This window comes from Taeniopygia guttata, chromosome 2 (assembly GCF_048771995.1).
Source record: "Taeniopygia guttata chromosome 2, bTaeGut7.mat, whole genome shotgun sequence".
NCBI classification, from domain to species: Eukaryota; Metazoa; Chordata; class Aves; order Passeriformes; family Estrildidae; genus Taeniopygia; species Taeniopygia guttata.
In genome coordinates, this window is record NC_133026.1 from 35,099,726 (window position 1) to 35,115,038 (window position 15,313).

The following is a 15,313-nucleotide window of genomic DNA, read 5'->3' on the forward strand; positions in this document are numbered from 1 at the left end:
ACTCTATTCTTACTGGATGCAGGCAGAATTGTGTCACTCTGAGCTGCCTACTGGGAAGCAGGTGAAACAAAGGGATCTGGCTCATCCACTTCATATCTCTTCTATATCAACTCTTTCCCTTTCATTTTTCTCCGTAGTCTACTTGCTGTCTTACTGCTCAATCAACAGCCAACTCTGTCCCACCTCAGTGCTCCTTCCTGCATTTTAGGTTCCGCTCCATAAGCTCATAAAAATCATTGATGGTGAGCAGACTGATTCCTGGAGTAGGTGGCAAGGATGTATATTTTAAAGTACAAATGAGGGGATATTCTAGAAGTTACAATACCTGCCTGCAATTTTCTTTTCTGTAATCGTATTTTTTAATTATGTACCTTTTTAGTCAAGATCAGTGTAAATATACTTGAACTCTGCAAGCTGAGGTTTAGTCTTTAATCCTCCCTCTTTGCTTGCTGCAAAAAGCTGCCTTATTCTTGGTATTAATTTAGACAAGTTCTTTGCTCAGAGCAGCCTGTGACAGCCTATAACTTCTGTCAACTATTCTTCTCTTGTTATTTGTGTGTTCACAGGAGGAAGCTTACCAAGCAATGCTTTATGCACTAAGTATAATTCTTTCCCTTTCTACAGGCAGGTGGAATTGAACCCCTGTGAAAATGGCTGTGTAAAAGGAGAAATTAAGCATCAAGAGCAAGCAGTTATTAAAAGTTTGGAATGTTTAAACTTGGAAACAAATGAGGGGGCTGGTGATGTTTATGTTGAAGATCATGTAGCAAAGGATTTGGCAGGTAAGTATATGCACAGTCTTTTGTCCAGAATGATTATTCTATAGGTGTAAATTAAGGAAGGTGTAGGCTCCCTGTGAGACTGCTGGTCCCTGTGAGACTGCTGATCCCTGACCCCTAGGAGAGGGAGTATCAGTATTTTAGTCTGATACTGCCTCTAGCAAGTTTTCTCATCATAGCTCCTGCTGCCTTTGTTGATGGCTAACTTGGGACTGAATGGAGAAGGAAATCAAAAATTTGTTTTTGGACAAGTTGAGACTCTCCAGGTGCAGATTGAAGCCTGGCAGGGCTTGGGTTCTCCATGCACTGTGGGCAGACACATTATTCCCTGCTAGTATGTAAGGCTGCAGTATCAGGAAGAGCTGTGGAAGCTTTGTGTGCATGTCTGAGGGCTTGAACTTTTAGTCACTCTTGATTGCTCTGACAAATATTTACAGAAAATTAACCCTTTTCTGCATCTAAGGGTATCCTAAAAAACATCTTATTTCTTCCTTTATCTTAGCAATAGTGTGAAAGTCAGATTTGTGTGTGACTTCAGTGAAATACTATTGAACTAATTCAGTATAAAATTCCCTCCAATGTGGTTGTATTACTAAGGGCTGCTGAACTTAATTTGGATAACTATTCATGTAACATGATTTTTGCATATCCTGTTGAATGGACTGTACTGTTCTTGAACAGTGGCTTTCTCTGCCTGGCTGTTATTCCAAAACATAAATATGCAGTCAGTGAGTCAGCATTTTTTAAGTCCAAGTTAATGTTGGTAGTCTTTTTGCCTTTATGGGTCTTTGGAGTTTTTCCCATTTTTGGGGTTGGCACTAAAGCAAGGGCATCAAACTAATTCAAGTTTTTGGTGTCATTTATGTACTGTGGTTCTTGTGCATGAAAGAGAAAAGGCTACCCCCTGTTGGCTACACATATTTGAGCTGCAGAGCTTTGTTGTCAATATGGGGTGGAGTTAGGATATGGGTGGAGTTAGTGCAGGGCCGTCCATATAGGATAGGCTGACCCAGCCAGCCCAGGGGCTTTGTCTTGCTGATGGCTGTAGCTAGGTGTCCCCTCTGACCCCAAGAGCTCTGCCTTGTCTCAGATACTTTTTCTTCCCTCTCCCCTTTTTTAAGAGCAGTCAGTCTTTGAAAGTGCTTGAATACTTAAGTTCCATAGCAAATTTCTCTGTTCATTTAGGGCTTACAGTGTTTGAGTTTGAAATTTCAGACGACACAGGGTTTTTGCATAGCAGTCCTGCAGTGTCACTGCAGACCTGGGCTGTTTCTCTACTCCCCAGCCTGTGTGGCTTGGAGGAGGACAGATCAGTGGCATCACTCAAATCTCTGTCATTCCTTGACAGAGACGCTTTGCTTGTGAATGTCAGTGATGTCTGAGGCCAGAGAATGGCTGGTCTGGGTATGAGGGGTTTTCTTTTCATCCAGCACCACGTTTGTTCAGTGGTTCTGCAGCTAATAGGCACTGCTGTAATCCTGCTTTCAGTTGTCACCTGGAGTTAAAGAGTTGCTTGCAGCTTGATCCCTTCAGCCAGATGTTCAGTTCCACTTCAGGTCTCTCTCTAATCCTCACTGACACTTGAAAGTATTCCTTTCCTGGAAAGACAGGTTCCCTGGGAAATTCTGGATGGTAGTTTGACAGTCTGGCAGCAAGATGTGCTGTAGCTGTGATTGTATGATGCAGATGCTGTGAATAATTTTTGCTTCTTTATTTGTTCTCTGAAGCTTTCCATGAGGTCGAAGGTCTTACCATGTATGGGATGTATATGAAAGATTTTTACTTTCTTTTGTCTTCCTTGTGCTGTGTGTGAAACAGATGTACTTGGCCCCAAAGAAGAAATAAAATAGACCACAGTGGGGAGGATGTACCTAGATCTTTTTCTGGGAAACTTTGAAGATATTTATAGAAATCAGGGAGAACATAGCAGCCTTTGATACCATATAAGTGTCCATCTAAGCAGCCAGTTTGCTTACCTATCAGAAGGGGTAAACATGTTGCTATTATTATTTTGTTTTTGAAAATGCACTGTGGCACTTCAACAATACTGGGAAAGTTACAACCATGTGATAAGTAATCTTCCTTTCAATGAGATGAGTCAGCTCCCTGCTGCACCAAATTGCTTCTTCAGTGCTCTTCTTTCTCACAAGACTGCCCTTGCTGAGGTTGTGTGGGCTCACCTGTACTGCAGCCTGGTGCTTGGTTTGTCAGATTAGAAGAACTGGGGGAGGGGGGACTGATTGAGATGTGGTCTGAACACCTACCAAACCTACAGTGAGAGTAGTGGTGCTGGCAGGGATGCTTTTAAACTTGCATTACCCAGGTATCCAGGTGCCTTCCTTCAAATAGAAAAGCATTTTGATGGAAAGGAATAATATGTGTATGTAACTGTTTTGTTTTGGTTTTTTTTGGGTTTTTTTGTTTTGTTTTTCTTTTGTTTCCTATAAATGTTAGGCATTAAAGACAATGGAGAGGACAAGCTGCAAGCTGTAGAAGGCTGTGGTGCCCACAAGTTGCTGCAGTCAGAAACAAATTCTTCAAGTGGATTGACTCTGTGTGAGAAAGAAAGAAATGAAAATGATTCTCCTACTTTTTTCAGTGTCATGAGCAATAGGTAGTACAGATTTCAATTAAAAGGATTACTGCAACTTAATATTAAGCCTTAAATTGACTTATTTTTAAGAATTTTCTGTCTGTAAAGCTGCATTTACTGAGATTATTTGCCGAGACTGTCTACAGCACAGTAATTGGAAGAAGGTATCTTTTGTAAATTTAGTTGTACAAAGTTAAGTGGGAGGTTTTCCCTTGTTTGTACTTGCAGGCCTTGCTTGCACACCACCCAATGTGTGTTCCCTGCAGTCAATTACTTTAACATAGTAAAACAAAAGCCATGTTGATGGTTTCAGGTCTGTAAATTTTACCTCTATGCAAATGGCTTGGACCGGAAGTCTAATTTTGCTTTTGGAAGTTGCATAAAAAGAATTGTTATGGTAACAATATTTTCTGCTTGTCCTGGACACCAGGTTCAGTGATATTGAGCTTCAGGAGGAAGAGGGCATACCAACAGAGGAGTTCCTGGAGTCATGTTACGCAATTGTGCCTGTTCTGGGTAAGCAGCTTTTTTTCTTCTGATTCCTGACTGCTGCTAGCAGCAAGTAAAGGTGAAGCAGTTGGGTTGGAAAATTTGTTTCTTTACTTAAGTGATATAGTAGAATCAGTACCAGCAGAATCAGTTTGACTAGTACCAGAACATGTTTCTGACCCCTTTGCTTTAAAGAGGATCCACTCTCATTTATATAGGACCCACATATAAGCTGTTTGGCTGTCTGTATGGAGCAGTGATTTCTCCCCCTCAAAAAAGCAGCATAGATGCTTTACAGTCTAGTACAGCACACCACCAGCTGTACTCTCTATTTGATTCTTCCAAAGACTTTGATCTTCACCCAGCACAGCATCCCACCAGCTTGACCCCTGCATCTAGTGAATGTGGTGGCCCTGTGAGCATGCAGCCCATTGAAATCTTCTGTACTATAGGTCAGAGTATTTTAACACATGTATCAATTGGGATGAATTGGTTCTACTCCAGAGAAAAACATTGGTTTGTCATTAATTTAGTATTTTCCTGCCATTTAGAGGGATTGTTAAAAGAGTAAATGAAATTATTTTTAGTAAAGCATGAGAACTGGAAAAAGACATAATTTTAAAATATGGCTTTTTTTTCCCTAGACAAGCTGGGACCAACTGTTTTTGCTCCAGTTAAAATGGATTTTGTAGGCAATATCAAGGTAACAACTTATTTCTAGCACTGATTTTCATTTTTTAGGCAAAATATCTACTTTAGATGCTAGTGCTCAAGAATGCTTCTGGTGGGAGCCAATACTGGAAGGTTATTTAATATTTGATAATGTTACCATCTGTCAGATTATAGCACTGAAATGCCCCTAATTCTGTTCTGACAGTACATGCTGTGTTTAATAAATCCACTTGTGTGCAAACTTATAAAATACTTGATTGACTGCCAAGTAAAACATCTGTTGCACCTAATGAATATGACTTTGATCCTGAGTTGTATAGGTTATAAGTCGTGATGTTAGCAATGTTGACTTTAACCTGTAAAACAAATGGAGGGGATGAGGGAAAAACCCCTTTGCTCAATCAAGTAGGATTGAGAAGCAGTTTAAGAAGCAGTTTCTCAGCAGACTGGGGCAGCCCATGCAGGCTTGGTTCTTGTTCTGGAAGTTCTTCCAGCTTTAAGTACCTTCAAGAACCTTTGAAATACCAGTTATGAGATCAAATGTGTTCATAGCAAAACTTTTTGTAACATTTTCCTTCAAGAAAAGAAAAACAAAAGCAAAAGGTATCTTCTGAGTGTATGCTAAAGGAACATTGTACACAATCAGATTTGTTTGGTTGCTTATCTTATAAAAGGTAGCCACTGGAAAACTGAAAACAGCAAGAGAAAAGAATGCTATTTAAAAACCTAAAACATAGAATATTTATTGTCAAGGGATAGGCAGCTGCTCCTTTAATGTAGAAGAAAAATCTGTTTGTATGCCCCTTATATATTGTCTCTTTTGTTTGTATGAGGAGTTGTGTATAGAAACTTGGTAATAAATAGAAACCATAGACACCCTGAGCACTGCTAAGTGTAATAGTAATAATTTGCAGTGGTCAGAAGATAAATTTTGCTTGTAGTTGAAGCTCTGGGCAAATGGGACTTTGTTTGAAGAGCAGTTTGAATTAACTCCTTTCCTCCTGTGGGGAGAATGTCATGGGAACTTCAAGCATTTTGTTGGATAGAAATCGTAAGTCCCATGTAAATTTTTGACTGAGATGCTTTATTTTGGTTGTGTTAGCCAGATGTCTGAGGTGTGCCCTGAGATAGCATGTCCAGCATGTCAGAGCGACCATGCCATGGCAGGGGGAGTGTGTGACATCCTTGGGAATCTGTAGTATCTCTTACAGGAAAGAGTCCTGGTAAACGAGGGGTATTTATAAGCCTTTGTTGGGCCTTAAAAGACCTAAAGCTTTGCCTATTATGTTCTTTCCAGAAAATAAACCAGAAATTTATAACCAACAAAGAAGAGTTTGATACCCTTCAGAAGATTGTGCTCCATGAAGTGAACGCAGGTGTAGCACAAGTTAGAAACTCTGCTACAGAGGCTCTCCTATGGCTGAAAAGGTAATGGCTTTGTAGCTGCCTTCTCTGTGAGCTACTGGTGTAATGAGGGGCCTTTTACCGGTGCAGGCTTATGTACATAGGGCAGGCTGGTTACTTCCCACACGCTCCATCAATCCAAACTGGCCAGCTTCAAGATTAATGTGCTTTCTGTGGTTGTATCACTGCAACTTTGCCAAAAGGCCTGAAAAAAACATTGCAGGCAAACTTTTTCCAGTAACGACTGACTGATCCTACTTGGCTAGGGCACCAAGCAGATACTTCAAGCTGCAGCAGGAATATTTAGCAAAGTGTTTTTCCCTTGGAATTGGAGGGAGGCTGGAGGAGGTGGCTGCAATTTTGTTCAATTGAAATTGGCTCCTTAATACCAAGTTTTATTGCACTTTGGAGTTGTATTGCAACTTTGGGGGCTTTGTTATACTTTGGATTACTTTCTTATAAACATGGTTTCTTTTTATTTTATGGATTCATCTTGGCAGAGGTTTAAAGTTCTTGAAAGGGTTTTTGACGGAAGTGAAGAATGGGGAAAAGAATATCCAAACAGCTCTGAGTAAGTGCCAATTGCTTCGTTCTTCATGTGCTTCTAAATTCACTTACTTGGCTACTTTCCTCCGTGTTTAGAACTTGTGTCTTCTTTTCTTCAGTGGCTGATGAGGCAAGTGATATCTAAGACATAACATTTTTGAAAATTGAATTTTTTTTAAATGGCTGCCTTGAGATGGGTTACTAGATAACTGGTAAATGTCAATTCATTAGCAAATAAAGATTCCTTTAATTGGCATACTTTTGGCAGAGGAGACAGTCAAATGCTTTGACTCACTCAGATTTCTCTACTGGTTTGCAGTGGGAGCGCTCCCAAATGTATAATTGCTGTTTTGTTAGTTTTCTAATTCCTTGTGTGATTGGCCATCATTCTTTGAAATCACCTCTTTGCCAATTTGGCTGTGAATTGCCTGCATGAATTAGAAGGGAGGTTGTAACAAAGAAGAAGGATATTTTCAGTACGCAATTTCTGACACTTTCTCTGTCAGGCTACTGGCCACATCAAGTACAAAACAAGATACAAACCCCCACCTTACTCTTGACTTGGCTACGCCTGGGCAAGACCCAGTCTATATGCATGCAGTATAATGTTGTAATAATCCTTTAAACCAACTTCAAACCAGCTTTTTTTAAAGCTTTTTATATTATCTTATTTTACACAGTGAAGCAGTTTCCTTACAGGATTAGTAAAAAGAACTACTACACTGCAGTAGCAGCTCTTGGAAGTGAGGCTGTAAATACATTGCTACCAGATATGGGTGTTAAACACCGTGGAAAGTGATTAGGCACTTATTTGACCTTCTGAGTCTGAAGGCTTCAGCACTGAACTGCTTGAATTGCTCTGTGTCTGCAGCAGAGTCATGCTGCTGTTTTTTCTACTTTCTCGTCCCCTTTATTCACCTGAAAAGCTCTTCTATATCTGTACCACCACTGCAGCTTTGGTTTACTGTTGGAATTTCACTCTATACAGTATTTTCTTAGACTTTACATTAGCCTTCCTGTCTGTTAGAACACTTACTTGCTGTGGATGAGTTGAAGGGGATTTGACAGCAGAGCTGGGACCCCAGTGCAGAAATCCCAAATCTGTCATCTCCTTTCAGTCATAACTTCGGTACTCAGAGACAGCCATTATTTACATTGAGTGACAAGAATATACCCTTGAATAGTCATTTCTAAGCTCTGTGTTCTCTTTGTGATACAAACTTAAAACTGCCGTACATCTATCTCTTGATTTTTTATTTTTTTTTCCTTTAAGACAATGCTTATGGAAAGACATTACGGCAGCACCATGGTTGGGTTGTCCGCGGGGTCTTCGCGGTAAGTCTTTATCTTGGCTGCTGATAGAGCTGGGGATCTTGTTCACGTGATCTTATATTGTGTGTAATTAACAAACTGTGTTAAAATTCTGAGTATTAAAATGAATAGATTCCTTTGCCACACCTTATTTTCAGAGTGAGAATTGTGGCTTTCACTGTGTTTAGTACTGGACTTTCAGGGTGGAGCCTGATATCTAGAGATGAAACAGGCAGATTGCACTTGTATGAACAAATTTTTAATTATGTGCTTTTGAGCACAGTCTTTCAGGGCTAGTAAATGAAGAAAAAAGAGGCTTTCAAGTTGCTTTTTTGAAGATTGATCTCTCTTTGAATATGATGAACATTCAGACAAGGTTAGTGCAGTGTGTGTGGGGAGTTGGAAGTGGAATATATTGGCTACAGGAAATTTTTCGTCCAGTCTGGCAGCTCCCCCTTGTGTCTGTCAGGGAAAATTATCACTGAAATTACAGAAGGAAAAAGGAGAACCTCATGCAGACAATCATAACTTTGAGAGAAGCAGAATTGTTGGAGAGAGCTTTCTAAAGAGCATGTTGAGAATCTGGTGATAGTGTGTAACACTGGGTTGAGAGCTCCCCTAACAAACTACACTTTATTTGGGGGTTGTATTTAATTAATTCCTCATGTGCTCAATTTATTTATACAAAATATGATACACAAACACTTTCTAAAAGCTGGCATCTCTGAAGATATCTTTAACTGGGGATCTACACAAAAATAATAAAAAATAAATGTTCTATAAAGTTAACCTTCCTTCTAGTTAAAATTCTCATAGTTTAATCATGTACATGTGATTAAATTGAAGCTATGCAGTCTAAATGCAAAGAGGGAAGTCTTAGAAGTTTTTAATGGCTTTGGTTGTATTTCTTTTCCCATTATGTGTTGCAAATCTAAAAGCTTTTTTTCCTGTCCCAGTTAGCTTTAAGAGCAGCTCCAACGTATGAAGATTTTGTGGCAGCTCTGTCTGTAGATGAGTGCAATCCTCAGGAAGAAACATTTTACAAAGGAATGCAGAGAGACCTCAACATTTACTTACCAGCCATGGAAAAGCAGCTAAATATCTTGGACACTCTCTATGAAGTACATGGGTTAGAGTCAGATGAGGTGGTATAACTACAGCAAGACCACATCTTAAAAATTCAGGGACTGTGTCTGTTAACAAAGATTTCTTCCATTTTGGTTTTGGGACATCACTTCTGTTCATTTTTTGTATCTTTTCAGGTGGGAAGGGTGTTGAGTGTTCTGGGAGAAGGGTATATGTGATTTTTATCTTTTCATTACACTTGTGTTGCATTTAAATGCAGAGGTACTGTCTCACTTTGGATCATTACTATGTCTGCGATGAATGTTTTTGACTGTTTCTCTTCTGCCTGTGCACCTCCTCTTCTCTTCACCTCATAAAAGTAACAGAGCAGCATTTGGCCTTTGCTGCTGTACCTGAGGAGAGACCTGCTGAGCTGTTGGGCCACCAACATGGCACCCAGGCAGGTGCACCTGCCTCTGACTTTCCCATTCCCTGTGCCCACTCCCTGGTGTAGGAGGATAGTGAGCGTTATTGTTACCCTGGTAGCAGAAGAGAAGGACAGCTAAACACCAGCTTATAATGCAGTGAGTTTGTCCCTCAATTTGGGTTGAAGCTCTTTAATGCAAACAATATATTTGCATGACATAAATATTTATTAAATTAAATAAACATTTTAATCCAAATATTACTGAGATTTTCACCACAGGTCTATGTGGCTGGTGGTCTGAGTGGCCCCAAGGTCTAGCCTTTGAAACAGGATTTTGTGTTCCCTGACCAGCTCCCAGTATGTGCTGTGGCTTCCCTGCCATAAAAACCTTTTAGGTTTTAGGGGTTTCTTGAATCAAATTCATGCAAAACTGTAATACTTGCTTTTGAGTTGGGTACAGCTAGCAATTTGAAAAGCAGATATCATTAAAATCCTTCCTAGACTGTCATTATGGGCAGAAACTTCATGCAAGTGGACATGAAATGAGTAAAGTATAGGGGAATCTAAAATTTGTGATGGAGCTATTAAACATGGGACCAATTACAAATCTTGAATTTTGAAATTATTTAGAAGTGACTAAAAATTAAGAAAGATTTCCCCTTTTTCCCATTTTAGTGATACAGATAAAAATGTGTCTGTTAGCATCTCATTCCTGTCTATGTACACAACCAGGACTATCCTGACCCAGGTGCAGAATCTGGCACTTGCCCTTGCTAAACTTCGTGCGTTTGGTGATTGCCCTTCTCCAATTTGTCAGAGTCTCTCTGCAGGGTCTCCCTGCTCTCAAGGGAATCTCAGTTTAGCTCGTCCCAATTTGGTGTTATTGGCAAACTTACATAGCATCTCTTCCAGTCCTGTGTCCAAGTCATTTATGAAGATGTTGAAAAGCACAGGGCCAAGGATGGGGCCATGTGGAACTCCACTAGGGAGAGGACATCAGCCTGATGAGTCACTACAACCATTTGTGCCCAGCCCATGAGCCAGTTGCTCACCGATCATGTAACGTGGTTATTGAGCTGTGTGCTGGACATCTTGTCCAGAAGGATACTGTGAGAGACAGTGTTGAAAGTGTTGAAAGTTTTGCTGAAGTCCAAAAAGATGACATCAGCTGGCTTTCCTAGATAACTAGGTTACCCTGTCACAGAAGGAAATCAGTTTCGACAATCAGGACTTCCTCTCATGAAGCTGTGTTGGCTGTGACCAATGACTGCATTATCTTTCATGTGTTTTTCAATACCTCCCAGAATAGTCCTTCCCATGATTGTACTTGGCACTGAAGTGAGACTGCCAGGCCTGTAATCTCCAGAGCCCTTCTTCCCCTTCTTGAAAATCAGGACAATGCTTGCCAGCTTCCAGTCAGCTGGTACACCTCCAGAATCCCAAGAGACTGTTTAAATAGTGTGACTTCTTGCTCTGTCATCTTCTTTGGGTTTTACCCATCTGTAGTTCCTAGGTACTCAAGAGGGATCAGAAATAATCAGGTTTTAGTTTTGTGGATTTTCTTAAGTTTGTGTATGAGTACATAGTCAAAACTTTTGACCAAAGCTCTGTTTAATTATGTCACTACTCACAGTGTTAAAAATGAAACTGAGAGCTTTTGGAATTCGGTTGTCTGCTGCTTCTAAGCATGAATCCAAAGAAACCACCCCTTAGGAAAACAACCAACTTTCCACCCTGTGTGGTTTCCTCACAGTTTTCAGCTGTTCTGTAGGAAACTTCACTGTAACAGTTTGTTGAATGGTCTGGAAAGATAATGGAGACCACATTTCCACGGAATACCAACTAGGTTATGGGAAGACCAGGAAGAGATCCCTCTTCTCTAGAAATTAACTGTCAGATCACAAAAAAAATTGAATTCCTTTTTGTTCTTAAGTTTTTCTAGTAGTAGGAAAGTATATTCAGCTCGGAGTATTTGGAAGTATTTTCAGGAGAACCACTAGTTTGTTGGGTGTGCATCAGATGCAAAATTTGTTTCAAAAAGTCAGAAGGCTTTATTTTGTAGGCAAAGAACAGCTTCATTCGGCCACTAGCTCCAGTTACTATGTTCTACCATTCTTCTGTCATCCAACAAGCAAGGAGAATGTTCCACATTAAATGTTCTCTAATTGGCATGGCATCCTGCTTCAGGGCAGGCTTTCTCATCTTGCTCTTTTGTGTAAAGTTATTTTTTTGAACTCTGGAATTGGTGCTTGAGAATGCTTTTAGGAGAGCGTGGCTCCAGGAGACGCCTCCTGTGCTTGTTGTTAAACAGGGGCCTTGCAGAGAATGGATTGAGCAAGGTCTCCTTGCCTTCAAAACTTGCACTTCTCCATGCACTGCTCTTGCAGGGCATTGAGCACTTCTAAGACTTCTGAATGCTATCTTTGCAGTCAAACCACCACTGAGAAAGAAACCCATACAGCACGTTGCAGAGCTGAACTCCAAGTTGCACTTCTCAGGATGTAGTAGGCCAGATGACCAAGTGGAAGCAAATGCACTGGTAGATAATTCACTATCTTTTTCTGTGGTGTCAGTTTGGCAAGCAGAGAGGATGGCATTAGAATAATTGTAGAGAACAAGCAACTAATTTTTGGCCTTCAAATTTAGAATTGGACAGAAGGTCGGTGTTTTCTGTTTCATCTCTTTGGTTTGTTGATTAGTTAGGGTTGTTTTCTTTGTTGTGTTTTTTTTTTAATGGCTGACATTTATAACTGGCCTGCACACTGATAGAGATCCACATGACTCTCAGATAACAGCACCTTGGCTCTCTATACTTCACATGAACTGCTTTGGTTTCTTAAGTTGTGCTAGTCTGAAGTTTTGCATCCCTTTCCTTTAGAAATGCTTTTGGCTGTTTTCTTCAATGTCTAACAGTTGCATATTCTCAGGGATTTTACTTACCCAAGGTGAAATAAGAGTAATCACAGCCTTACCCTAGGCGTGGGAGAAAGGCTGCTTTTTGTGAAGTTAGCATAGCTAAGCGTAGAAGTCTGATACAGCATATGAGACAGGCAGTGTCTGTACAGTGTGCATCCTTGCTGAGACATGGTAAATCCCAAAGCAATCTGATAGAAGTGCTGTCTAGTACTGAATAATTGCAATCAGCAGATTTGAATAGAGATCATGAACACATCTTTGTTATATAAATGTCATTGGCATTAGAACAGAACTCTCAATTTCAGTTGAGTTCTGCTTAGCAATCAGATACTTTTATTTATTTTATTTGTTTTGTGGTTTTTTATGGTTTTTATTTTTAAAAAAAGCTGTGCTCTGGAGTCCCCTCTACTATTCAAAGACACCATACTCAGTTCCATACTGAAGTTCTGTGATGTTACAACTGTGGAAAATGAACTGCATTCTCAAGTGCTTTAGTGTAAACGTAACAGTCATTGAAACGTCTTGACACTGTTGTGCTGTGGATCTCCCTTTAATAGATGCATTTAAAGTTAAGGGCCATGTACCTTCACTTACAAGCTTTTTCATCATCAGGATTTAAGTTAACAGCTGTTTGCTTTTAAAATCTTTCCTAGTTTGAAAAGTGTTGCTTAGCTGGTTGGACATATAAAAAGTATGCCCAAAATCTGCCCCAGGTATTTGCAACCTGCTTTGGCAAAGGGGTCTGGGCCATTATAGAACAAAATACTACATATGTCCATATGCTGTACCTTCTAGCCGTTTCTTTTCGTTGTCACTTCAGCTTTTGTGAAAACCTTTAGGGAAGCTTAAACTGTCTTTCAGATAGCAGGAAAGATCACTAGCATGTTCGTACCTGGCTGCCTTGACCTTTTTCCCCACCTGGTCCTTCCTTTCTATCCACTGTTATCTGCTTTGCTACGAAAGCTGTTGCTGTCATAGCAAAGTAGGATGTTTTATAAGGTATGGAAATATAAACTCAGATATTCAGAAATTAATTCTTTGGCAGGCAGTGTAAATTGGGACATTTCAGACTTGGGTGTTCTTCCTCATAGGAATGAAAGCACAAGGTTTTTTTGTTTTGTTGTTTTAGTTTATTTATTTCTCTTCTCTTGCCTGCATAGCACAGATAGCAAAACAAAAAAAAAAAAAAGCAGTGTGGAAATAACTGAATTCATGCCTTCTTGGTACTTCTGTAGCCCCCTGGTGAACAAACCCTGCAAACTTCTGCTTGCTCCAAGCAATATAAAACCTCCCTGGTGCAGGAGGGGTGTCACAGTGCACTTACTGTCTCTGAGCAAACCCAGGCCATAGCTGATCTTGCTCACAGTTGACACAAGTATTTAAGCACTTGCTTTGAAGGTATGACATAGGCGTATGCTTCACTTACACACACGTGCACCGTCCCACTGGCATGCAGTTCTTCAAAATGCAGTCTTAGATTGTCATTTTTAATACCCCTTTCTTGGTGTAAGATTTCTCCCCTACATACTTCGAATGTGCTAAAGCTGGATTTTTTAAATATGAAATTTCCTTGTTTTCATTTCCTTATTTCTTCTTAACACTATGTCAACTTTCTTTTGCATTTCAGCATTCAAGGAGTCCAAAAGTTATTAATTTCTTTATTTAAAGCCACATTGAAAATTTGAGATCTATGTCTACTTGAAACTAAATGAGTAAATTGCATTCCAGAATGCAGTAATTAAACTGAAAACCAAGGCAGCTTACTTTTATGGTTTCCTTTCCTGTTTTCTTTTTCTCAGGCTAGTTTTGGGCATACATTTTTATCAATGTCAAGCTAAGTTTAATGTAAGCCTTACTTTGCATATTAAAATATATACATACTGGAATAGATTTGAAAACAAAGCGAAGGTATATTGCCTCACACTTTAAAATTACTGAATTCTAAGGGCTTGTTCGTGCTGCCCAAATCACCTCTCAGTGTAAACTTTGCACAAATTGTGCTGTCATAAGCAGTTCAATCTGAAATACTATGAAGTTTCCAGTCTGCATCATCTCTCAAATCATACAGTGTCTGTCTCTTCTTTTGGAGCATTTTTAAGACTTTGACAGACTTTTATATTATTTCATTGTAATAAACTTATTTTAAATAAGCATGTTTTTAAATCTTGTCTTCTCCTTGCACAGATTTTGTTTCTTTTATTACAATTTAGGGCCTAAAGTGCTCTTCAGGACTCCATTTGTTATGGTTACTGTGTGAACAGTTGAAACCAGTATGTTTCTGGTGACAGAAACTGCCTGTATGTATCTTTGTATGAAGAATGTTAACACACATGAAGCCTGTTCAGACTGTGAGAATAAAAGCTGTGTCTGGCAAATAGTTGTGGGTCCTTGGCCAATGTAAATATGCGAAGGTTGTGGTTACAAAACCCAGCTGAGCAGTGTGAGAGGAATTTGTATTTTCAAATTACATATATTGTTTGTCCTTGGACTTGAATCTCTTCCATAGAGGTTTCAAAGGCTTCAGCAACTCCTGTGTGGTCGTCTCAAGATGCAGGTAAGGACTGACCCTCTTAATGTGGGTGGAACATATCCTGTTCCTCTCCCTTTTCTTTCTCCATCTGAAGACAGCGTGGACCTGACAGCAGATCTGTGATACCCAGTCGTGTCTCTAGCAAGGGGAAGACCCTCTGTTAAATGGCAACAGCCAGGCAGAGAGCTGGGCTGTGGCAGAGGCATTTTCTCAGCTGCAGAAGAGCCCTTGCCTGTGCCTGACCAGCCCTGTGGCAGGGATGGGATGGACTGCACATATCCCCTTGCAGCAGCACTGCTCAGCCAGAACTGCTGTCTCCCATGGCGTACAGGAGATTCTGAACCCTTCTAAATTGCAGTTGGCCCCAGAGCATCATCCTTGCAAAGGCCAGGAGTTTGCTTCAGTGGGGGCTGAGCATGAGTGATCAAGTCCCCTCTGCAAACTGTCTCATTCTCCTGAACAGCCAAACACAGACCAACAGCACTGCACAGATGTGTTCTGGTAGAGATCCCATGCACAAAAAGATACGTCCCCAGCAACTGTCACCTCACTGCAACTTCTGCTGATTAGAGGAGCTAATC

At 40.2% G+C, this 15,313-nt stretch overlaps 1 protein-coding gene across 3 annotated transcripts in view; it reads left to right on the forward strand.

The window, feature by feature from the left end:
* Nucleotides 1–14,579, forward strand: part of PLEKHA8 (pleckstrin homology domain containing A8) — a 29,500-nt gene extending 14,921 nt beyond the window's left edge. The window contains exons 7-14 of one of the 3 annotated variants that reach the window (XM_002193759.6): nucleotides 625–782; nucleotides 3,234–3,393; nucleotides 3,803–3,888; nucleotides 4,506–4,564; nucleotides 5,831–5,961; nucleotides 6,438–6,508; nucleotides 7,757–7,818; nucleotides 8,751–14,579. In XM_002193759.6, the coding sequence (XP_002193795.3) occupies nucleotides 625–782; nucleotides 3,234–3,393; nucleotides 3,803–3,888; nucleotides 4,506–4,564; nucleotides 5,831–5,961; nucleotides 6,438–6,508; nucleotides 7,757–7,818; nucleotides 8,751–8,948 (925 nt within the window). In that variant the 3' untranslated portion in view covers nucleotides 8,949–14,579. Of the gene's footprint in view, nucleotides 1–624; nucleotides 783–3,233; nucleotides 3,394–3,802; nucleotides 3,889–4,505; nucleotides 4,565–5,830; nucleotides 5,962–6,437; nucleotides 6,509–7,756; nucleotides 7,819–8,077; nucleotides 8,222–8,750 lie in introns of those variants that run through there. The other 2 variants (XM_030264917.3, XM_030264916.3) reach the window with 2 other exon arrangements.
* Nucleotides 14,580–15,313: the final 734 nt, after the last annotated feature.